The sequence below is a fragment of the Colossoma macropomum genome, unplaced genomic scaffold (assembly GCF_904425465.1).
Source record: "Colossoma macropomum unplaced genomic scaffold, Colossoma_macropomum, whole genome shotgun sequence".
NCBI classification, from domain to species: Eukaryota; Metazoa; Chordata; class Actinopteri; order Characiformes; family Serrasalmidae; genus Colossoma; species Colossoma macropomum.
This window is the reverse complement of record NW_023494786.1, coordinates 25,014,009-25,040,608: the sequence shown is the minus strand read 5'-3', so window position 1 is coordinate 25,040,608 and position 26,600 is coordinate 25,014,009. Positions and strand designations below refer to the sequence as shown.

Here is a 26,600-nt window from a genome sequence, read left to right as displayed (position 1 = left end):
GCTTTATATGTATTGTTCCACATGGGCAGATTCATGCCAACTGTGCAACTTTCTTTGATCCAACAAAAATGCACGCAAGCTCTCGTCCAATTACCAGGGAGCGGATCTGGAAAGGAAACTCAGCGGGAACATGGAGCGCGTGTCCTCCACTCGCTGGATGCTGCTTTAGCAACTCACCCTGCAGTGGCAAGTTCAGAGAGAGCGAACAGCAATCGTGAGCGAAGTGAATGAGCACTCACATTTGGCTCATTTTATCAATCACAGGGTTGCAGGAGGAGATAAACTGTCTTTCGGAGTATGTTTATATGCCTCTAAAAGCTTTATGCCTTTCATAAGTCATGGTTATTGAGGTCTGAAACTGCTTTAACAGGAAGTTAATCCTGTCAGTGCACACATTTCTGCCTCCCCCGACCCCCCACCCCACTTTCTGACACAAAAAAAGGAAGCCATAGATGATATGACCCAGTTTCACAGCGAAATATAAAAGAAAGATTAGATTCCGAAGCAGTCTTTCATGATTTTCCTTGCTTGGGGTGCACGAGGTATTGCTAAGATCACTCAAAGGCACCTGAATGACATCCTACAAGACATTTTGTGTGATCATGTGCCACTAACATTATGTGTTTCGCTCTTTTTTTGGACAGATTTATGCTCGTGTGCATGAGAGATGCAAGAGAATATGAGAGAGAATATAAATAAAAGAAGAGAACCTCTTCCTTCACTCTGGTTCCTGAGAAGAAGCAGTGTACCTTTAGGCCTGCGGCTGCTTGCTCTCTCTTGCAGAGTGTCCCTTTCTTCCAGGATTCCACTTTACAGGTCACTGATCTATCTTGATGCTGACCCCGGCAAAGCACGGGGCCATCTCTGCCCTATCGCTTCCTCTCACGTCTGTGTCACGCCGACCAGCAGGAATTAAGGTCACAACACAAGGCCCGGCGGAAAAATTTAGGTCAGCAGCAAGGTTGGTTCTGGCTAAAAAATGCTTTTAGTGAAGACCAAATGTGACTTTTAAGAGAATCTGTCCTTTCTTCACTTGGAAAGGTTGCTTTTGTTAGTATCTCACTGTAACATGGAGCAAAAGAAAATGACCAATGCACAATGATAATGTACTAAATGTAGCAAAGTTGAAGGAAAGGTTAACAGAGTGAGAAGATTTAGTCAAAATATGTTGTATAAGATTTGCTATGAGAAAAAAGGCAACATTTTCACCCCATGTAAGTGATATGTTTTCTGTAGTTTAATAGTTTAATCAAGAGGAATCCTCAGAGCCTTCAAGCCATTCAGAGAAGGCTTAATGATTTCTGGGACCTAAAATACATAAGCATGCGATTTCCACAGTATCATCATGCTTGTTGCATTAAAACCAGAAATGGGTGATATGGCAAAAATATAACATTGTGATACTTCAAGAATTTTTCATGATGTCCAGTATGTCACAATATTTATATTTTCAGACATCTGATCAGTTGGAACACAGAAAAAGGAACCAGTAGTGCTACATTTTTTAAAAACACTTTCAAAAACTATGAATACAATGATTTTTTACAATTTAAGCTCTGCAACATACTGCAGTAATACTCATATTTCACTGTTGCATTTTGGATGGACAAAACTTTTAACAAAATGGTTAAATTCTAGAAAACTCCCAATGGAAAATTACCCAATCAGGATTTTTTTCCACCATTGCATCTAGGCAGGTACAGCCAAGTTAGCTCTCCCATTGGTTAGGACTTTAGGAGCTGGACTGAAGGCATAATGCATCTGATTAACTTTCTGATTTACAATGAGTGGGATCAATTTTGTGAGGAAAAAGGTTGAGGCCTTCTGGAAGTCCTAGACAAGGTCACTGATTGTGATAATGAGCAATAGTCTAACCATGTTCCAGTTAGTTGTTAGGCAAGGCATATTTACTGAGTCACAGGGAAACTGCAACATGTAAATATAATAATATGTAGAATAATATATAGAAACAATGGCTATATATTTCTCTGTTGGTACGTCATCCACTGAGGAGATATCTTGTATAAGATGACGAGTCCTCATCAGCATCTAGTGTTGCACCTGTTAGCTGTAGTTTCTGCTCACGCCTGAGGAGGCAGCCTCCGTTACTCATTTAACATAAAAAGGTCAAAAAGGCTTTTTTTGAATAATCCCTTACAGAAAAGTCACATACAGTTCACATGTGAAGTGTGCAAAAAACATGTTTACAAGTATTTTTTTTTCATGTGATCACATTTTTTCACATGCAATTGCAATTTTTTTAACATGTGAAGTGTACAAAAAACGTGTTAATTCACATGAAAATCGTGACTTTTCTGTATTCCAGTATTCATCTGCTTGCTATTTTGTGCTACTGATTTTTTTAGCCTTGTAACACCAGTGCTATCACCTAAAAAAGCCTCCAGTTCCAGCACTACGTCATTTCAGCTGAAGTAGCTTTTATTTATTTTTTTTCTTTTTCCTTCCCTTATGGTTAATCGGATACCCGTTCATGAACTCTTACGGATTCTCGCAATGCGCATCCCTACTGGAAACAAAAGACAAAAAAAAGTTCCTTCTGATTGTGCATTTTTGAACTTTATTCAAAATCTGTGCAAGTAAAACACCAAAATGAATACATTTCAAAAAAATGATATCACAATAATATTCAATATGCTGCAGTTATCCTGCTCCAAAACAATACTTTTTTTGAAAACCAAGTTAAATCTTTGAAGCGTTGTAGTAATCCATAGTTGCGCTGTACTGTACATGATGTGATTGGTTTACCTGTTTGGTTTTCCTCTCGTAAAAAATAAAATAGAATAAAAACAAAATAAATATTTTCATATGCACATCTGTTTCAAAAGTTCAAATACAGTATTTTGCTCAGCAGTTTATTTCTCATAATAAACAGACAGAATACATTTTACATATCGGGCTTCATGACAAAATATTTATGCTTAAGACTTTGAATTCCCCCATGTCCAGTAATACATAGGAACCTTCTCATGCATCTGCATGCAACAGGCAGCAGTGTACTGTTGAATATCTGACATAACACAACATGTTGCAGAACAGATTATTGTCATTTTACCAAGAGACACATGCAAAAGGCAAAAGAAGGACAAAAAAAGAAAAGAAAACAAAAAAAAACATCCTCTAAAGTATGTACATATTCACACAGCCATTACTGTGAAGTCTCTTTAGGAAATTTCAAAACTAAACTGCTTCTCTTTTCATCCATATAAAATAGCTGTCTTTCATAAAGATAAACATTACGGTATGTACATAAATATAGTTTCTAAGAGTCTTTAAGATCGAGGGGACAAAAATAACATGTTAAATTCCCATATGTTAAATGTAAGACCATACATTGTCATATGTGGGGAATGGTAATTGTACCGCAGTACTCCCTTCATTAGCACAACACACTCCTTAAAATAACACATACTCCTCTGCGCATAACTAGAACACTCTCTACATCTCCGACAGGCTTGATTTGTCTCATATTAATGCAACAATTCACATTTCTTGCATAATGCAACACATTTATGGCACATGCTGATGCCAAGACATATTCATAACATCAGATTAAACTTAAACTTTAGGTTTTTATATCTTTTTATGAGCTCGTAGGGCTATTGTGAAAATCTCAACTCTTGGCTTGATGCAATGAAATGTTATTTCACAAATTAGTCAAAACAATAAACTAGAACAAAACAAAATAAATGAGTAATAAAAACACCAGTACCAAAGTATACAAGCATCACATATCATACAGATTCTACTTCATGTTTTCAAACGGATGAACTTTGTCCATCTATGATGGTGAACGGATTGGCTAGATTGAGCAAGACACCATTCTTCCTGAAAAGGGACTTATTATGTCTTTAAAAGACCAAGCATTGTTATTTTATGTGAATGCCTGTATGAAGAAAGCTGCAATGGGTCAAGGTCAGTCCCTCAATAACATCAAAAGGAAAGGTAATTATCTGCTTAGTGCATCAATCAACATGACCTGCACCCGCACTGTAACATAACGCATCAAAACTTCAACAATGTAAGAAAATAAGCTGTTCATTTTAATTTAATTCAAATACATTGGCAAGAACATGTTAACTGTGAACACATTAAATGTGACACTAGGTTAAAGGGCAGATTTATTAAAAGAGGAGCCAATTACCCACAGTCTATGGACACTTTGTGCTTGTGGGGTGGCCAATATAGCAGGTTATAGCAGGCAAAATCCATGCAAATGAACATGGGCACAACTTCAGAATTAACATGAGCAGTTCAATACAAAACTCTGCTTGGCTCACGTGCTTTTTGTATGGAGGCTCATTTCCACCAGGTAAGAGAAGAAAAAGGCTTTTATTATTCTTTGATTCAAACTGTGACTGATCAGGTCAAAATAGTAACTTATTTTCTTAAGATTTTGACTTAGTAAGTAAGCCAGAATAATGGCCAAGTAAATTAATTAAATAAATAAATACATAAATTAATAGTAATTACTCAGCAAAAAAAAATATTTGATTCAGATTATTTCAATACAGTAAGTAATTATTTTGAGAAAAGAAGACATTATTTTGATGTAATGAGTCACGATTATTTTGATTATTTTAAAATTACTTTCAAACACATTTGAGTGCATCTGGATTCAGCATGTCATACTGTAAAATTAATCTTTCCATTTAATCGTGTGCATCCTGGTCACCTGAGCAATGTATCAATGTGCAATGCATCATTTCTGCAACAGAAGCAACAGTGTACATGACGTAACAAGTAGCATCAGTACAGAAGGATTGCACAGACTGCACAGCTGAAAAGTTTCAGTGTGTACTTTTAACAATCATTTAGAAAACAAAATTGTCATTATTTCTAATTTAGGCAAAACCTGCTCTTAAGACACTTCGATAGCGTTTGTAAAAAATGCTTTTAATTGCCAAAACGGGGTTCACAAATGTGCAGAACAGTAAATCTGCCCCTAGAATTTTGAATTAGAATCTGTTCTTTTATCTGTCATTGTGTATTTGAGGATGAAAATCATCCAGAAAACAATGGCCAGAAATGAAGTAGTGGGGTTATGATCTTACAAAATTCAGTAAAGTAAATAGTAAAACAAGTAAAGGGCAAAGAGTGAAATCAGATGGCTCAGTTTTCATCTGTTGACAAACAAAAATGGCAATACAGACCAAGTAGGGAACATGAAGAAAGACAAGCACATTTTCATTCTAAAACAGTCTTCAGAACCGCTTCCTCACTAAGATTTCTTCAGTGACCCGTTAAGCCGTGGTGAGTCACAACTGTGAGTCCCATTGTGATTATGTGGGTTTTGTTGCAAGTTTAGTTTGAGGTCAAAGGCCTCAGAGTCCTCTTTCTGCACCCTGCACTGTCCTGACCTTGCTTCAACTTCCCGGCTTTCTCTAACCAGATGTGCATTGCTCCTCTGGAGCATATAGTACAAAATAGGGTTAGCCTTAGTCAACCGCGGAGAGTCCAGTTGGCAGTCTTGTGTTCTTTCATCACCATTGACCACACTAACTGATGCTTTCGAGTCCCTCTGTGCAGTGACATCAGGTTTTGACCTGGAAGAATCCTGCAGGGTTACATGGACATCTGACAAAGATTGTGGTCTGTTTGTACCTGCTCTTACAGCAGACACACCGCTGGGACTCAGACGCTGACAAAGGCTTTTGAGGCTCACCACCGTTACGTGGTTCTTTGATTGTACTCCCATTTAGGATGGGATGTGTCAATGGACTAAATGTACTCCTTGACTGAGATAGTTCTTTCAAGCAGTTGTCTGAAAGAAGAAGCTGCTTTAGAACATTAAATCCACGGTTTTCATGACTTGGAGATTCACACGGCGGAAACTTAGCTGGTGGACTGTCTGCTTCTGGAGGGCTGGATGGATTGCTGGACTTCTGAGCCTCTGGAATTCCAGAGATTGAGCTATCACTATTGGCCTTTTGGCTACCAGGGCTGCTACACACTCCTTGCTGCCTCACTTCAGCATGGTCCTCTGGTTCAACCGAATATTTCCTCTTCTTTGGGATGGTTGGTCCCTGATACTCTACTGGTTCCTCTTTAATGAAGCCTTTATTTGAATCTTCTAAAATGACTGGCTTAAAAGTTCTGGGCTGCTGTTGTAGGAGATGACAAAGAAGACCATCTCTGGGGACATCCACTGGAGACAGTGGTTCTTGCTTTATGCTTCCCTGATAAAGAGTGTGGGAGCTATGTCTAGGTGATTCTGCTAACATGTTCTGGCACTGCTTCACAACTTTGCCATCATTATACATTTCACCATCGTCCACTGGCTCGGTTTTCACTGAAATGTCTGGTGACGGTCTATTCAAATTATTGTGGCTTTTTGAGTGGTTTGGTTGCTTTTCCATGGAAACGCTCTTACCAGATTCTTTCTTTCGTTTATGACCAACTCTTTCTTTCTGGGATTTATTTCCCAAAAGAAGCTGTAGGACTGTGCGTCTCTCGAGGAGATTTTCAATTTCCGACCCATGTTGTGTTGCTTCTGCTGCAACCGGGGCCTTCACATGAGCTCCCTCCCATGTTGGGGTGCTGCTTTTTGGAGTTGGAGTAGTAAGTCTTTCTAGCAAAGTTGCAGAACTTGAAGTTTTAAGTTCTTGGGTCTGTCTTTTGGTGGGAGGTAAAGGAGCCTTTGGAGGGGGAGAAGTGGTTGTGTTTTGTTTTCCACATTGAGCTAAATCTTGCAACAATTTGCTAGCACTAAAGTTGGTTTCTTTGAAACTTACACCACTTGCAGGTGGTTTAGTCTTACACAGATCCAACGGGGCAGACTGTGTATGAGAAGGGCTACACAGGGTGTATGGGGATGCACGTGTGTTGCAGTCTCTGCCTTGGGAGAATGTTGGCAGTACTTTAGGACTTCTCGTATTCAGTCTACAAGTTGGGCTAAGTTCCCTTGTATCCTTAGACCTACCAGTATAAAAAAGACTTTGACTGCTTGTAGACGCACTACTGGCCTTAGAGATTGTTACTGGCTGTGTCTCAGGATTATCAAAGCCTTTGCTTGCCTTCTCATTGTTTTTGTGGTCGAGAAGCAACTCCAAAAGGGTAACCTTGTGGTGAGGTTTCATCTCAGAACAAGCGTGTACCTCTCTGGGTTCTGTGGGGACTGTTGCAATTGGACTCTCTGATGTCCATTTGCTTTTCAGTGACTCTGTGACCTTGTCCAGAGCAGGTGAAGATGAGGAAGACAGCGGTGTTGGGATATTTACTTTGTTCTTTACAGAGAGGTCAATCGGAGAGCAACTGGAGTAAGTGCTCTCAGCATCACTGCTGTCTTTTTGTAGACTGCTGCCAGTGTTTGAGTGCTCACTATCTGAGAACAGAGGAGAGCCACGACTGGAGAACACGCTGACGTCTTCCATGAGGTGACCCTGGCAATTGAGTCGTTGTGGTGTGTTGTGGCTGTTGAGAAGTTGAAGGAGCAGACTGCTGCAGTTCTGTGATGGCCTGCCATGCCTCTCGAAAGGTCGGCGCTCTCTGAAGGCATGTGTCCTCCGCACTGAACCTGCTGACCTACTTTGCCCTGTACTTAGGTTTGGATTTTGTCTGCTGGAGCTTGTTGACATTTGAGCAGGTATCCCATTTTTGGTGTGTAAGGAGCTTAGTCCGTCCTGGTTTGTCTGAGGCTGCCCGGAAGTTGTAGGCTGTTTCTTTGCTTGGGTTTGGTGCGTGGCCATGGCCGCAAGCCTTTCGCTGGCTGATCGCCCAGCTAGTTGAGCTTTAAGAGCCTGTTCTCTGGAATACTGCTGCAGGTGAGCCTCACTAGAGAGCAGTAGGGCCAGTTGACTGCAGGCCACGCTGGGTTTGGGTGAAGGGGCAGGGCTCGACCTGATATTTACCAGATTAGCAACAGCTTTCAGACGCTCAGTGCAAGGGAGGGATTCTGTTGAGGGAGAGCGAGCACTGTGCTGCAGTGCCATTGGAGACTCTGATGACCTCTCCTGACTGGGCCGTCGGTGGTGGTATGGCTCACTGCTGCTGGGATTCTGCACTTTGCTGTTTTCCGTCATCCCTTTGAAATGACTTGGGCCAGATCCATGGCCATGCCCGGGTGCCTTGTCTTCTTGGTCAGGCTTAGTGACTGGACTAGAGGCATCTTGCGGCATCAAGCTTTGGACAATCTGCTGTGACAGGGCCACACTTTGGAGCCTTGTGCTGAACGACTGGAGCAGGCTCGCTAGGAGCGTGCTTTCTCCTTTACACTGCGATGAGCCATTCAGGCCACTGTGATGTTCTTCCATCCGCCCATTAACCTCAACAGAGGGTGTCATCCTCCTTTTGCTCTCATGTTCAGTCCAGGCTTCTGAGCGGAGCAGGCGAGCTTTTTTGAGATGTTGTGTAGTCCCTCCTTGGGGAGTTGTTTTATCCTGCTCCTGTTGAGTGCTACGATGGGGAAATGTAAGCCCTGTCGTCTCCTTGTTTCTCTGCTCCTCATTGCTGTTGCCAGCCTCACCTCTTTGTGTTGCCGTGGCACCTTGTGCTCCTGCTACCCGATGCATGAGTAAGCCTTCCAGATACGTTAGAACAGCAGAATCCTGGTGTGTCTCAGGGCCAGTCTCTTCCCCATGAGTCATGTTCAATATTATGGTCCTTTCTATGGCTGGCCACCACGACAGAGGAAAAAAAATGCAGTTACTTTCCACCAAGAGATCTAATGGCTTTTGGCTTCAAAACAAAAGTTTCCAATCCACAGATATAAGAGAACAAATGCAACTTGATGAGGTGTTCCTCTGTCACTGCAGAATTTGAGCACACATAATATGTTGGCTTAACTTATTGTCGCCACTGCTGAGATATGAATAGGGTCATGTTGTGATCCATTTGAGCTTCCATATGCAGGACCGTGCAGCATGTCAACTTCAAGGACTTGGGTACTAACTGAGGTAAATGCCTATACCCTGATTTCCTGACGTCAGGCACAGCTGGAGGTGGCCCTGTATAAACAAAAGAGAAAAAACACAGAGTTAAAACAATGAAACTGATGCACACATCCTATTCAATATAAACTGGGGATGCACTGATTTGAGTTGTGGCCCAATGCTGATTTTATGATATTTTTCAAATCTGTAGCTGCTGATATTAATGCTGATACATAAACATTTCTAAAATGTAGAAACTGGAACTAGATTCACCTGGTTTAGAATTTTGATATCACTGTGCATTCCTAATGCATCTCTAAAACATCTTCATGATAAGACAGATCCTGTAACATACTGCTCATAATGCCTTACACATTAAAGATTCAATAAAATACCGAAACAAGTATATATAACTTTTGCCTTAATGGAAAATGAAAATGGATCTGACTAGAGAGCCAGATTCTCACACTTAGGTTTGCCAGCAGAGTAAAATAAAAGGTCTGTTGATGTACAAGGACAACTGAGAAAGGGCATAAAGCTTGGAGTCAACTTGAAGTACCTCAGAAAATATGGGCCTGCTCTTGCATGCACTCAACGGCGTTTGAAGAGCTGCGACTCGTTTTATTTCTCACGCAGAAGATCACGACCAAGGATTAGCCTTGCTCAGACACTAAGAGGCATTCAATCAGTGCTCCATTTCTCTCCTCTCGTCCCAGGTGCTGCAAGCATGCCCTATTGAGGTTAGCACAGAAACCTTGCTAGGGCAGCTGGGAGTCAATAATGAACTTGTGCTTTTTGCACTTCACTGGTCTCTTAGTAAAGCAGTAAGAATTAGCCTGCTGAATCTCATTAGGTTTGAATACACAGAACATTGTGGAAGCCTTGATTGATTTGACGGATATTAAGCAAAAACAACAAAGTGCGGTATTCCAGAGAGGATTGAATGTTTTGACAGAACTCTTGCCAAGACAGCCCACACAACTGCCAGGTCAGAACTCTGCTTGCATTTAGACATCAGCAGACTGGCTTGGGGCCTGTTTTTTTTTTTTTTAATCCCACATCACTCATGTACAACTGGGAATACATTATAATATAATCAGTCACAAAATGTTCTAAATCTTTTGACAAAGACCAAGTGTTTTCATATCAGCACTTAATATCACTTGCAATTCTTAATACAGTATGTAAATGACAATAAACCCTGACTACGTAGCCAACTCCATGATGTCAAGTGCAGCACATGGATCAAAGTGAGTTATGTTAAGGCAGAGAAAAAGTAGATAAAGCTTCTGATGTCATAGCTCTTTCTCTCTTTCCCCATCTCTCTCTCTGTCTGTTCACTGTTCTCTAGAGCTGCGTCAGTGCCCACAGATGGTACACCTGCCAAGTGAAGTCATAGTACTGATGACTTTCTAACCACACTGTCTCAAAATGTACCTCCAACACCTACACATATACCATCTTAGACTCATGCATGCTGGACCAAGTGTTTGAAGAATGGTTTGGTGAAAAAGCAGATTTACGTCACTTTCATAAAATTTTCCAATGTATTCAATCAGCCAGGACTTCTTTAGTTTAGCACTGGAGTTTGAAGCTAGAGGTACCAACAAACACTAGAATTCAACAGTCACCTACATCTTTTCCATAGATACTAGTGCTGAAAGATTAATCATTTATGTATTGACATCTTAATTTGAAAGAGTGCAAGAGCTTCAACTTTAGTCATAGGTTAAACTATAAAAAACATTGCTTTAACAAGTTTTACGTGGGGGGAACTCAACCTAACAACACAGAGCTTGTGAACTGCCTTGTGAATGGCCTATTCACTAGCTCACTATATTCAGTGTTCAAACCTCAAACCAGAGAAAATGGATATGCTGTTGTTCACAAAAAAGGCCTGCGGTCACTTGCATAAACATCTTAAGTGAATTTTGGCCTTTAGTTTTTCCTTTAATCAAGTGAGATGTATAAAATCTCTTCAGGGAAATGTTTAAGTGGAAAGAGAAAAAGTTTCAGCCCTTCAGTTTTTGACATTTGAGAAATTTAAAACATGTTTTGGTGTCCAGACATCCAAACATGTTTGGTGTCCAGATGTGAAATCTGGACACCAAACATGTTTTGGCTGATCAACTTTATCTGGGGTGAGTAGAAAATTGTGTGAGTTGCCGAACCATTCTCTTAAATTGCACTCAAAAAGCCCCATGAAATTCCAACAGGTTCATCAGACCTCTTGACAAGTCCCTCTGTCCAAGCTGTGTTTCCACCAAATTTATTCCTTCTGAAAATCCACTACAGCTAGCTTTGTCTGACCTGTTATGATGAATAGTAGTTACTGGTCCATTTAGAAAATGGCAGAATCATTATCAAACAGGACACTAGGCATCCATTCGGTAGTGAGATGCGCACAAGGCTGACCCTGTCAGAGCTCAGTGGTCACTGCAATGTCAGAGCACGGCTTTTTGCTACTGCTAATTGGCACCTTTGCTGGCTTTGCTTTCAGGGGGCCATGAAGGGGAGGAAGATCCCACGACCTTGTCAAGCTGAAGTTCCATAAGGCAAAGGGTTATGAGTGACAAACTCCCTTAGAGTTTTAACTCATATAATAGAGAATCTGAATGAGAAACCTCTGATGTGGAATCCTGGACGCACATCTCTGTAAAGTTAATAGTGGCCAATTATTAAACAACAGACTTGTTCATATTCCTAATGAACCTCAAAGAGTCTTGTAAGGTGTGAGTGGACAGTATAGATCTATAAAAGATCAGGAGTTCAGCAAATACTTTGTAGTGAAATCCTTCCTAGGAATTCTGGTTTAATAAAGCATGTCTCTGGGAGATAAATCTCTTTTGTTCGGTCATACTGAATGGAGCTCCGGTCCTTTGTGACAAACCATCACTGCTGCTATGTCAGAAGGTGTCAGAAAGCTGATTTAATCGATTGCTGCAAACGTTATTGACAATTCATTCAATGCTTTTGTCAGTTGGGTTCTTTTGCTTGGTAAGCTAACACAACATAGGTGTGTGAAATGATACTCCATGATTCATAAACAAACATGTAAGCGCTTTGCCGGTACCTCTCCATGCCAGGACTATGAGCCGGCTCCCTTACAAAATGGTTTGTTTGGTCTGAGACTACATCTTTCATCACACCTATACCCTGGAAAAAAAGAATAGGAGAGCCAGTTTGATTTAGGAGTGAGCTCATGAATAAATGTGTGAACAGTGATTATGCTATCTTTGACAAAATCCTGGTTATATATGACCCTGTGCTCGCTGTTCTATTCACAGCTATGATGTCACGATATTATCACCATAAGAGATGGTTGAAGACACTCCTGAACGTGTCTCCTGGGGGAAAAATCCCTGCAAAATGAGGGGCCCGATATAAATGGAAAGGACTTGATATCCGGACTGGATCTTTCATTTCTCAACTGCAAGGTAGAAGATTAATTGAGCTCCCCAAAAAAATACCATATCATAAATTATGTCCATGGTCCAGAAATCGTAATCCATTTACGCTATTTAAAATGCATGATGAGGCGAAAAGAAGCAGAACCTGCTGCACACCCTGTTTGAAGTCAAGGTCATTCACTCAGCCAGGGCTGTTTGAGTTGATGCAACAGCTGGCGCCCATACAAAGCATTAGGTCCTAATAAAAAGTGACAAACCTGCCCTTGCTCTGCGCGTTCACATCCAGCGTCTGACAACTCTTTACTGCGCAGATGTGGCCTCAGCATTAAATGGGAGCTCAAGGTTGACACGGCCCAGCATCGACACAATAAGTGACGTGCTGTGATTATCCTCTGGTTGCACAGAGGCACGCAAGCCCGTGGAACTGCAACAACACATTCCTAAGATAGCGTCTGGTGACTCAGTCGATCGCGGCCACGGACCACTCGAACTAGGTCACTGTGACCTACTTCCAGAGGAGCATGACGGGCATCACGCACTGACATTTCCCAGCTGGAGCACGCCCCCTCATTAGAGTTCCACCAATCAGACTGGGGTTAAAAGCATGAGCTTGACCTAAATTGCTGCAACCCAAAGACAAGCTGCACTTTCACAGGGTCAAGCATGAGGGGGTAAACAAGCACCGTGTCCGTCCAAACCAGAAGGAATCCACACACAGGTCGACACAAATACACAGCATGTTGACTATCGCTAGACTTCTCCAAATATCGTTTCAGAGAGCTGTCACGAGTTACGGCCTTGACCTCAGACTTGCAGATTTATGGCAGTGGAGTACTGTTAACGGCAATCCTCAGAGAAGACAAGGCTAGTTCATCCAGTCACACTGAAGACCATCCATCAATGTCTGCCACATCTAACAAGATAGATATGACATGCTAAAATCATATTGAGTACACGGGTACTACTCAAGGCCAAATATGATTACAGGCAGAACCTGGGACGAGGGAAAAAGCAAAATGTTTGCAGCCCACTACTAATTGGCTGTGGAAAATGGCCCAATTTCCTGGGAGGAAAATTGCAGTAGCCATGGGAATCAGTCTGGGACCATTAGACGATGATTATTCCACAGAACTGTGGTAGCACATTAAGAGCCGTGCTATGTGAACTGCTGGGAGTGAGACTTATCAAAATGGGCCTGACCCTGCAAAGAAAGTGAACACTGTGACCTACATAACTGAGGTTAACAATTACAGATCTCACATAAGAGAAAGAAAGTAAAAAATAGATGAACTTTTGTGATCTTGTGCATATGTACACAAATATTTATACGCTTAACAATGACATTTTGGGCAACATCACTTTGCTTGTTTCACACAATAATGCATGCCCAATGCAAACTGCGAATGTGAGAAAAGTTTTACTAGCTAAAATGACTTAAAACAAAAATCTCATAATGGAAATCACTGGATATATTGACGATTAAAAATAATTCTGCTTGCACAGATACACTTCTTGGCACTGTATCTAAATTTACCCAAATAACAGTGCAAGAATCATTGTGAAATCAGTACAATAAAGCACCTTTGTCACCTGTGCCAATAATAAGAACTGTTCCTGCTGTAAACAGGCTGCTTATGACTGCTATGATTGGCTCAACATAATGCGATAGAAGAAAAATATTGATTACCTTAACTTTTTGTGCCCATGTTATTAGGTGCTGCTGTAGCGTTACACAAAGCTGGAAAGTTATCTTACTAACTTACTAACTAATTCAGTCTTTCATAACTACCAGTATACAAAGCAACTAATGGCAGATTCTTAAACATATTTTCATTATCAGCTATGTGCTACAGAATTTGTGTGATAAGCCTCTCACTCCCAAAGCAAGATCAGAACAAATATGCTCCCGTACACTGGCAGACGACACATGACAGAGAAGATAGCGATCATGTATAGGGGTCCCATAAGATTCAACCAAAGGCTTGGAGCATGTTGCGTGCATTTCTGCTAATGTCATCAACTACTTCCTCTCTCTAAACAAAAAGTCTTCTTAAATTGGTTTTGCCCACACAGTACATATCTAACCCAACACGGATTAACACATTAACACAACTCTGGAAAACCACCCAAGTCCCGAGAAATATACTTCTACAGTTTAGTGTAAAAATGAATGCATTAAAAAATGTCTAAGTAACACAAGATGTCATCGTAACTTAAAGTTTAATGACAAACACCCGCATCCCTGAGGTGCTGACCAAACAGCTGAAAGTTAGCACACAGATTTCTGGTGAGAAAGCTCCCATTTTCAGGGCTGTTAATTGAAACGCTCCCAAATTTCTGTTCTGCTTATAGGAATAATAATAATTATCCAGTCTTGATGACAGTTGATAAAAGTGACCAAAACCAAGATGTGTATAGTAGAGCATTTATAGTTTAACCCCTTAACATTCAGATATCCCTCTATCTTCATAATACTTAACAATAACTGACTCATTTTGCATTGTTTTCCAAGCAGTTATTTAGAAATGAGTGTGTTTCCGAAGTTTAAGGAATTCAATTGTTATCTCTGTAGTATGAAACAGATGCTGTCATGTCAACATTCCCATCTTTGTTTACAACTATGCATTCACTCAGCTGAGGGTTCGCGTATTCTCATACCTTCAAAACCTTCAGATAAGTCACAACACAGCACAAAGCCAAAGCACAACAAAAGGGACCAGCTCTGTCAGAATGTAAACAGCACACTCCTGTAAGTGTTCTCGTCTCGGACCCTTAAAGGTCACAGTAACCAGGCAGGGAGGCTCTCAGCCATACCAACACACACACTCACTATACACTCCTGCCGTCTTGCTGAGCTGTGATGCCAAGAACAGGTACAGTGGAGTAATCAATTTGCTCTGCAGGCTGGAAAAGTGTTCTGAATACTAATACATCTCCATAGCACCCCTCCCTCAGTCAGACAGTCAGTCTCTCTCTCGCTCTCTTTCTCTCTCTATCTTCAACTGTCTCTCTAGCTCTCTCCCCCTTTATTCTCTCCCTTTCTCTTTTTCTGTCTCACAATCTTTCTGTCTTTCACACACTTTCTGATGTGTCACTTTTTCTCTCGCACTTCTTCCTTCTCTCATTATCTTTAACTGTCTCTATCTCTTCACACCTTTTTCTTTCTTTCTCTCATTCTTTCTTTTCAACTGTCTCTCTAGCTCTCTCACCCTTTTTTTATCTCCCTCTCTTTTTCTGTCTCAAAATCTTTCTCTGTCTCTCTGTCTTTCACACACTCTTTCTGATGTGTCACTCTCTTTCTTACTCTCTCTCTCTGCTTCCTCCCCTATTTTTCCTCTATCCTACACTCTTTTCTGTTTCTCTTACTCTCTTTGTCTTTCTCTCATTTTCTGGTGTGTTGCTCTTTCTTTCTTACTTTCTCTCTTTTATTGCTCATTTCTTTCTTTAACCCCCTTTTCTCTCTGTCTTTCTTTCTCTCCCTCTCTTTTTTTCTCCCCTATTTTCCTCTCAATCTCTCTACCCCTTTTTTTGTCTGTCTTTCTCTCACTCTCTCTTTCTGGTTGACACCTCAGCGAGCCCCAGTGCTGACCAGTACACAGAGGGCAGCAGTTTTGTCCTCTGTGCAGATAACCACATAACCACTGCCACTAATCAAGAGTGTGCGTGTGTCCTACAGTGTGGGATTAGAGGGCTTGCTCAGTGCAGCCCAGCGCTGAATAGCAGCTAAGTGCACGCACAACAAGGTCACCATGAAACCTGCAGTAACCCCACTGCCCGCCCACGCACACACACTCACTCTCCCACTCTCCTGCGTGCTGCACTTAGGGCAGAAAAATTCATCATTTTTATAGAAAATTTAGAGCAAATTTCATTGCAGTTTTCTAACCAAACACTGGTGTGATGTGACATCACAACCACAACTAACTGGCACAGAATGTTTAGAGTTCAAATCTAAAGGAGAAAAATGGATATGCTGGTCTTTTGGGCCAAAGAAAAGAGACCTGGACCTCAAATTATGGAAAATTACTGCAATTTAATTTGCAATTTGCAGCCAGAAAAATCGCTATTATATATTTTCCCCAAATCGTTCAGCCATAGCTGCACTCATGCCCTCGTAGGCCAGTGTCCGTTTATTCAGGCAAATGTGTAGAAAATAGTTTATGTTTTTACCCATTAATTTTGCAACGGAGTGGCTGCTGGACCAAACGTGGTGATAGTGTATGAGTTTTAATCTTTCGTCGATTAAAAGAACATCATAATAGTAGATTTCAGCAAATGTCGTGGTGGCAGTGTGATGTCATCTTTAATTTGGCCACTAAACTGAGTTTGTAGACACTTAGCTTTGAATTGATATTTTCTCCGAAGCCATTTCACCTGTGGCCGTTTGAAACAGCACTTTTCACCTGTTGTACGAGAACATTGTTTTCCTGAGACCTGAAGCTGTTTAGTCCGATGAGTGAAACCTGCCAGCTTTTCGTACAGGCATGATATCTGTGTGCCATACCGAGCACATTTAACCAGCGCAACTGCATTTCTAAAACAATCTCACCTGTTGGGTACAATAAATGTGGTATTAATGTAAGACATCACATCACTCATCATGTTTACCAGTTATGTTTATGTATGCGAATATTAGTGTATTGCTATGGTTTCATAAAATATACATATTTCATGCAAACACAAAAACACCGAGGCTTACCCTCTTTCACTCTTCCAAATGCACAGACACACACAGTGGCGCTCCTGTGCCCACACAAAGAGCTCTCTGCCGGGCAGGGATAATTCATCATATTTTACTAGTGACGGCTTTCCACCTCGGCTGAACGATATTGCATCCTGGCAGAGTGACAAGAGCGAGGCGCAGGCACTCTCTGCCTTAGAGGATGCTCCACTCCGTCACCACACACTCACTTTTATACTACACTAGTGCTTGTGTGTGTGTGTGTGTGTGTGTAATAGAGGAAGAACGGGGCTTTGCTATGGCTTCTTCACTATGCTGAAGGAAGAAAGCTAAGCCCAGCTGAGATGCTTGAATGGACAAGACCTTTATTGCTTGAACTTGCCCTGCAGCACTTAGCAATAGAATTTTTTTTCTTCGTCTAGCAGAGAGAGAGAGAGAGAGAGAGAGAGAGAGGGAGAGAGAGAGAGAGAATACATCTAAGCTGAAGAAAGACCATACTTGCTGTGATTACTTTGTTTGTTAACCAGCCGATGCATTTATGCATGCATGCAAGCCTGAACTACCATGCCGTCACTACAGGGCATCAGGTGTCAGTATAATCTGAGTGTAAATCCTTGCTGTCAGTTTAGCGTAGGGATGTGCTATGATATCGGAATCATATCAACATCAGCAGATAACTGCTAAAAAAATATCAGTATTGGAGAGAGGTTAGACATATATTTCAATCTAGTATTTGATTGATGTATATCGGGATGGTGTACAGATGATGAACAGTACATTTGATGACATACAGCACTTGGCAAAAGTCAGAGACCAACCACTGACTTACACAGATTTGTTTTTAAATATATATATATGTTTTTAATCCCCTTTAATTTACAGTCAAGTACAAGTTATTCATTTTTTTAAATATTTCTCAGGAAATATAAGATAAGATAATTCACTTGCATAAGGAAGGGGGAAGTCAAAAGGAAATACGTGAGAAAACAGGAGTTTAAACAAAATAATAAAATATGCTTACAATAAAATAATATAATACACCAAAAATATAATAATACTGAAAGTATAGTATATAGTATGTGAAATATATCTTTTTAAGTGAAACAAGTGAAGGGTGGTCTCTGGCTTTTGTACATAGCCATATAGTACTACTACATACACACATGTAGGAGTTTCTACAGGATTCCTATGAGAATCTAATCATATATTTAGACAATTACTATTGTTTACTACAGGACACTAAATAAGTATCATAAATTACTATAATGTAGTACAAAATATATAACAGGAGGTGAAGATATAAATTATAATAAGACATGTTATACAACACTACAGAAATCTCAGTTTCTTGTTGTATTACTGTAGGTCTTAAAGGGTTTTCTCACTTTAAACTCATTCTGCCACATGAATAAACATGTGTTATCGCTTATGTATCAACGCACAATTTCCATATCAGTGCATCAATAATAACAAAGGATATAAGGATTTTACGTCCAATAATGTCTCATACTCACAATGTAAGGGCTGTTTGGTTTTCAAGACAATTCGGTTTGACAGGAGATGTCCCCCTTCTGTCAATAATACCACCCAGAGCATTGAAGGGTTACTCAGTACATAACGAGCATCATTATCACTCTCAAACAGAAGGATTCGACCTCCCTGATGCTGTTTCCTACACAGTAGGAGGGTGGGCGAGGAAAAGGAAGACTGACAGAAAGAGAGAGGAAAAAAAATGACATGCAAATGAGAGCAGGGTGAGGGAAAATGAGAGAGAGAGAGAGAGAGAACGAGAGAGAGAGAGAGAGAGAGAGAGAGAGAGAGAGAGAGGGAGGAAAAAAACAAACGAACAAACTAAAGCACTCATAGGAATTGACTGCCTCTCATTTCACTGCTTTAGGACTGCAGAGAGAGAAGAGAGGGAGCTGCTGGGGCAAAAGCACATTTATATGTGCGCTAATGTGCGTGTGTAATGGTTTGGGGTGGGGGGGCGCATTACCACTATCTTTGTCCTTGACATACTGACATCAGGCTACTGTCATGTGACACTCTGTCATTGGCCACCTGGCAAATCGTCCACCTTCTCACGACCTCATCCTCCAGTGACCCGAGGCACTGCGCCGCCACCCCCCCACCCTGCACCCAAACCCGCTCAGGCCCCTCCCCCTGCTCCCCCCCTCGCTGGGAGAAGGTCGAATGGGTCACTGTGTCCTCATCTGTAATCCGCTGCCATTCGTCGGCAGCCGAGGCCGGAGGAGGCAGCCTCGCTACGAGGGGAGAATGCCCAATTAGGCAGCTGTCACACAAAGCGGGGGCTGCAGAAAGAGAAAGAGAGCGACTGGGCGAGCAAGAGCAGGAGAGAGAGCGGGAAAAAGAGAGAGAGGTGGGGAGGGAAAAAACATCCCCTCCTGTCGGCTGAAAGGACAAGCAGCTGTGGGTGCCAATTACAGCGATATGTTAACCCCTTGAACTCTATTCGTATCGTTCGGTTATCAATCTTACGACGTATTATCCAGTAACTACTACAAATTATTCAGTAACTACTATGAATTATTCAGTAATTACTACAAAACTATATTAGTGCTGTGTGATTCATCGTCAATTCCAGTATGCTGTGCCGGTGGTGCTGATTCTCAGTTTTAGGCGTATTGATAGATAATGAGCATTATATCCACGTGTGTCATCAACTGTGTGCTGAACAGTTCAAAATTAGGGCTCGCCCAAATACTCCTTCATTATTTTGCTATTCGTTTCTTATTTAATATTCTAAAGCTTTGTCTTTTCTTAACCCATGAGACCACACTATAATTCTTTTGGTTTCCTGACAATTTTCAGAGATGAAGGCTTATTCATCACTATTTTTAAACAAAACATTTTATCATAAAACCAGTAGAAAATGGCAATTTCTTAACGATTACTTATGATATTGGAATATAAAAAGCTGTGATACCCAGGTATTCTTAGCTACAAGCTAACATACAGCCACACTTCCTCCTATGCCTTCACAAGTTTATTTCCCTTTTTTGAAAGCGAGATACAATACTGAAAGACATTAAAATAGTAAACAATGTTTAAACAAAGAGAATTAGCCAAATACACATTCATTTGTTTGGCTAGAGCTGTGACCATTCAACAACAATCAGGTGAAAAAGCTGACCATCCTCAGTCTCTTGTTTAGCCGCCACAGAGCTACCAGGTGGAGACAACTAGGAGGCCAGCTAACCAGTTTGGCTGATTCCTATAAAACATGAACAGCCGTAAATCTACACAACCTAAATAAAACCTATATTTCAGAAATATATCACATCATTAATAAAAATCAATAAATGGATCCTTCATGAGTATGGGTGTTCTGTGCTAAAACAAAGCTTGTTTTGATTGGGCTGTAATTTATGATAATTTGTTATTTAACCATAGTCTGTTAATTTGTTTTAGGTGTTTTTAACATAAATCTCAACTTATAAGTTTTATACATTGTGTTACTGAATTATTTCAATAATGCCCAGCATTACTATTAACATATATAATTACTTAGTGAGGAGCTGAAGTGTAGGCCCACATACAAGCCCAAAGAGTTTATGGGGTTATTCGCTTCCACCCAAAAGGGCCAGGGAGCAAGAGAGGTGGCCACGTTCACGCCTACTTTATCTAGCTCATAATAGCATATCTCTGTGTTTACAGCCAGTGTCACGCTCTACTGAGAAACCTGGCTCCGGTTATATAGCGCCTCGAATGGTACCAGTGTCATGCCGGAAATGCATCCCCATATATCTGTCGGCCATGCACGCAGCTCTCTTCCAGTGGATCATACGTAGATGTGTTATGTCACCGGACTGGAGAGGCCATAGAAAACACCTGACTGCCGACTGATATTGAAGCTATCTCTTTAAAATTGCCAGAATTGTTACATGCTAAGGGTTATTATTAACCACAACAATGCAAGTTACTCTTACAGGAGTGACAAATGGAAATCTAGGACTCACCGGTGGGGGCATTGAGGGGTTACTGGTAGTCTGTGTTAAAAGGTAACACATTTTGAGAAAGTAAACATAAAGCACTTAAATATGTATTTTGGTTATTTATCTACAGCAATCAATATTGTTTTTGTCTAATCAATACCGACAGATCAGTATGGACAATATATCGGTCAGCATTAGAACCACCCAACATGTCAGTTGCAGAAGCGCAGCTCCAAAAAGAGCTGACGATGCAGTAAGGACAGGAGTTCTCAGAAGGACCATGTTCACCTTCCCCTGTACTTTTCCACAGCGCTCATACAGCCCTCAGGTTCTTCTTTTTTTCCTTTTTTTCCTCGCTGTCACAATCTCTCCCGTTTCTTCCCATGCCCCGGAAAAGAGCAGGCAAGTACAGTTACTGAATATTACAAGTTTAATCAGAGATAAATGAGGCCCTGGAAGGGAGAGGGAGCTGACTCTGGGCTGAATAATCTCCCCATTCTTAATTAAATGATTGAAGAAAAGCCAGCACATTAAAAGGAAGAGAGAGCCTGGGTCCCCTGCCTTTTCCCTAGATGGGAGAGAAGTTAATAAGACCGTCAAGTCTCTGCAGTCATCAGAGCCAAAATCGGGAGCCCAGAAGAACAGAGACTTTTCAAGGATGTGACCGGGCTCTGATGGAAACAGGGCTGAAGGCAAGTTAGATAAGGAACGGCAAGACTTAAATTGAAACTACTACTTTAATTTTAAATCAAAGACAACAAGCAAATCTGTCTGATAACCTCCAATAGGTAGCATGAGGAGTTGGCATAAAGCACACAACAGGCACTCTGCTGAATTATTTTTTGTGTTTCCTCATTGAACAATTAATCATGAGGCATTTGCAGCCAGTGAACCAGATCTAGTCTGTATCATCATGAATTAGGGGTGGGCAATATGGCAAAAATATATTATCACAATACTTACAATATATATAACATATAATACCACAAAATGTCACAATATTATTATTCATTTTTTACATTTGTTAAGTCAGAAAACAGAACCAGTAGTGCCACACAGCTTAAGGCTGGTCAAGTTTTCTGCAGTTCCTTGCAGGTAGAAAGTTCAAATTTGGGTAGTGAAACTCTAAATAAATGTGTTGACAATTGTGCTTTGTGTGTTCCTCAGCCTTTTTCTTCAGCTGTGGAGGTGTCATGAATAATAAAACACACACGTCCAAGCATCTGCTAAATTTAAAAGCCGTTTCCCTTTCAAACGACTCGTTTTCCTGCAGAATCACAGAAATGCTTGTCATAGCAGTGGCGTGTACAAAGATAACGCTTGTCTCCACATGAGAAGCTGGAGGGGTAGGCCTGCTCTCCCCTGCGAACGGCTTACAGATTCTAGCCCATAGCAGCAAATAGATCGTACAGTGAGGGAAGGAAGGAACCTATTTTTAACCTGACAACTTCAGAAAGGGGCATAAGCAGAGAGGATGTGAGCCACTACACTGCAAACACAGGCAAGCACATTCCCTTGAATACATACACAAACCTGAGAATAAATGTAAAATGAGATGTGTATGTGGCCTATAAGCTGAGGTTAAATCTCCTAACCAGCACGAAAGCCCATTTAGGCTTCAGCAGAAAATGGGCCAACCACATTCACCACTTTTGCCTGGGCCACTATGTGGTAGCTTATCACTATATATTTTTTCATATAATTCATCACAGATAATTATTAACAAGCAACCCTATAAAAACTAATGACATGCTGACAATACACTCGGATACATTGTCATTCATATCTGAAACTGTGTTTTCAATCAAAATACAAAAAAAATCACACCGGTTAAGTAGGAGTTATTCATTTTTTCAGTGTCAGAAAAAACAAGACAACAGATTTAACAGAAAATAACACCTTTTTTCAGTATATAGTGTGTCTACTTTTGCCTTTATTACACCTTCCATTCCTTTCGAGAGACATGGTTTCAGTTTGTCAAAGAAATCTGCATGGATGTTTTTCCATACCTGCAAAGTTCAGTCTTAGAAGTAGGTTCCAGGTTCTGCTTCTCATGATCCAAGTAATCCCAGTTACAACTGTAGACTATCAGTCCATAAAGCCTTACTTCACATCTCTCACATGTCTAGCTTTAGTGTTTAGAGTGGAGCTTGATTTTCTCCTCTCTCTCAAGGATGAAAGCTTTAAGTACTGTTTATCTGATGGGGACAGTTTTGGTGGTCTATATAGAAACTTTGAAGAAGACTGATTTATTGCCAACATAATTGCTCTGTACTTTTTGACTGCATGAACCCAAAACGTACTATCCAGTTACTAATTTTAAAACTTTTTTTTAGTAGATAGTATACATTTTTCATCTACTATGCAAGCTACATAATTATGAGAGTGATTAACTATAGTAGGGACTACACAATGGCCCTTAAGGTTTAAGAGGTTAACAGAGGTCTGACCTTAGCCTCTATTACAATGTATATACGTTAGCTGGTCATGTTAGTATGCGAGATCTAACAGTAGTCTACTGTTGAGCCTCACCCACACATGGGCCAGGTCTCATTGCCTGTCCCTCTTGTGCTTCTGGCCTGCTCTGCGTACCGCGGTATGCCCTGAGAACAGCTGACTACACACTTTCCCTTGCTTTGACTTAAATAATATAAGCACTTTTGAAGGACTTGAAAAAGACAAAAGTAATGAACGCAACTCCGGAGAGGTAACGCAGCTCCTGACACAGACGGATGGGCAGGGCGCGGCTTGTCAGTGGTGGCAGCGCTCACTCTTACCAGCGCTAATTAGCAGAAATGAAGCAGGATTAAGAAGTTAATAGGGGGAAAATGGCACGACTCGCAAGGCTAAACGAGTCAGCAAACTTTTAAAAGGGCCTGTCTCTTTAAGCAGTGTTTACACTACTGCTATCACTCCTGCACTCTTTGTCTGTCACTTGTAAATGGGTACAAATACAAAGAGCCCTCAACAGCATGCTGAAGTGCCACATGAATTTTGCTGCATTCTGTAAATATGTTCACCTTACATTTCCATAAAAATTCACAAGAAGCCCCTTAAACCCTACGAACCAGAATGTGGGTCAACTCTCCGATTCCTCACTCTCAACAGCAAACTCACATCTGTCAAATTATTCAACCGAATATTCAAAGTAGCTGCTAAATAATAGGTCCAGTATGGGGTCACTTGTTAGTTATTTCTCATTACTCTTATTGAAACGCATTGAGATTTTGTCTGAATTGAGGAGTCTAAACTTTCACTTAGTACCAATTTGTGTTTGTAAGTAGAAGAGGAAATATGTTATAATCATTTAAATATAATGAAAAGTTATTGTTGCATGCCCAGTCTCCTTCTGCTAAAAAGGAAAAAAAAAAAAACAACTTAATTTACATTTTTGCCATTTCTTGACTTCAGAATACGTGGAAAACAAAGTCAAAAGTGCAGACTTGAACCTGTTTTGTATTTATTTATTTTTAAAACAGACTCGAACCTGTTAACACAGACCATAAATCAAATGTAAACATTACTATGCGTAACTTACTTCAAATGTTAAGTATCGTCCAATACAGAAATCAATCAGATTTTTTTTTTTAAGTATTAAGCTCTAAAATAATCTATTTTTAACTGAATCACTTTACTTAAGCATCTGAAAATTGACTATCATGCTCAAACTACTCAAACACTCTACTGACCCGACAAATCGAAATATACAGTTAACAACATAACATTATACGGTGCTATTTCAGAATAAATTTGTTGCAGGATTGAATCTGATTTTTTTTTCACCTCTGATATCCATTTTCTGTACCTGGTGTCACACTGGTGCCATTGCTGATAATTTAATTGAAAAACAAGCTTCCAGTCGAAGGGGCTGACAAGGCACCTGTTTCAATAAGTAAAAGCAGTAAGAGTTTACTGATTAAGAAATATAAAAACTAAAGACTTCAAAAGCTTCTGAGAAGCATAAACTAGGAGGTATGAGTCCAGGATAACCCCACATGAACACAGGCCTGTGGAGAGGCAGCCAGAGAACAGCATGTCTCAGGTTGTCTGCAAATGGGGAGAGATGAGGGAAAACGGCTGAGCAAATGAGGCCCTGGCAGCTCTCAGCCAGCGCAGAGTGAACTCTGTTTGCCCAATGCACACAGGCACACAGGGAGAGATGACTTTTACAGCAACCCCATCCTCCCTCCTTCCCTCACTCTCTCCCTGTCTCCCATAGTATCTATATGTAATAATATTATGTCCCAACCCATCTCATATATATATATATGAGATACACACACACACACACACATGCACACGCGCACACACACACACACACACATATATATATATATATATATATATATATATATATATATATATATATATATATATAGTATCTATATGTAATATGTCCCATAGTATTATGTACATGTAAGTGCCTATATAATACTAATGAGACCCATATATATTACATATTTATGCAACGACCTATTTGTAAACACAATTTTCCTAAACCTAATTCTAAACTTAAGCTCAGAGACAAAAAAGAAAAGACTTTGACCTTTCAGAAAACAAACAAACAAATAAATAAAACATGTACCTTTTGTAAAAAGTACAAAGTCAGGACTAATGTGTTGCTGTTGTATTTATATGCTGTTGGCATTGTAGGTTAGCCCTGTTTTTCTCTGGTTTTCCAAAGTCAGGACATTTTCATCCTGAAAACGTACAAAACATGCACCCATACACACAAATACACACACATACATACACACACACACACACACACACACACTCCGTTCCCCTCTCTCTCGACTCACACACACACATAGACACGTACACACTCTGCATCTCTCACTCTCTCTCTCTGGGTGCTTGAATGTCAGGGGGTGAGCGCATGTGACCTTGAGTGGCGTCAGAAGCACAGTGAGGGTCGTGCCGCCTGCAGCTGCCCTTGAACTGCATCATCTGCAAGACAAAAAACCCTCCATGCTCCCCTGATGGATATCTCAAATATCCTGCCTGCCTCCAGTGGCTGTGCGGATTATCAGCTCAGTGACGGGACATTTCATTGAGGCTGTGCACCTTTAACCTTATGCCTTGGCTGAATCGAACAGCTATCTGGCTGTCTAGCCAACAGTGCTCTATATGAAGAGAGATTCCCCAGACAGTTTTTGATGAATAAGGGGAGATTAAAGGGCCCATATCACAAAAAAATGCTTGCTTTTTTTGGAGCTGCTTGAACACTATTAAAATGCATCATTCACTTTCCTATTCCGCAAAGTCAATTTATGGAAAAATAAGCTAATCATTGTTGTGACATCACAACTACAAACACATCTACATATGACTGTCCATTCAACCTACAGCAGTTTAACCTGCCCATTTACACTAAAGTGATAAGGAGTGTTGTTACTGCACTTTTCAGGCTAGACTGCTTTTTTAAAAAAGCACAATACAGGGCAGCCAATCAGAACAGAGGTGATCTACATATAAAGGCCCCGAAACAAAAATGGCCTGTTTAAATTTAATGGCTCAAGAGAGATTGAAAAATGGAAAATGTAAAAATGGAAAAAAAGTAAAAAACTAACAAAATGTAGAACATCACTGCTTTACATGACAAGTAAAACATATTTTTGATCTAACAAAGTTTTTTCTCACTTGTGCACTTGTATGAAGGGAG

At 40.5% G+C, this 26,600-nt stretch overlaps 1 protein-coding gene across 1 annotated transcript in view; it reads right to left on the bottom strand.

The window, feature by feature from the left end:
• Positions 1–2,558: 2,558 nt before the first annotated feature.
• nrip1a (nuclear receptor interacting protein 1a) overlaps positions 2,559–26,600 on the bottom strand; it is a 42,918-nt gene continuing 18,876 nt past the window's right edge. Inside the window, 2 exon segments of the mRNA XM_036564746.1 lie at positions 2,559–5,671; positions 5,673–8,963. Coding sequence (XP_036420639.1) covers positions 5,240–5,671; positions 5,673–8,603 — 3,363 coding nt within the window. The 5' untranslated portion in view covers positions 8,604–8,963 and the 3' untranslated portion in view covers positions 2,559–5,239.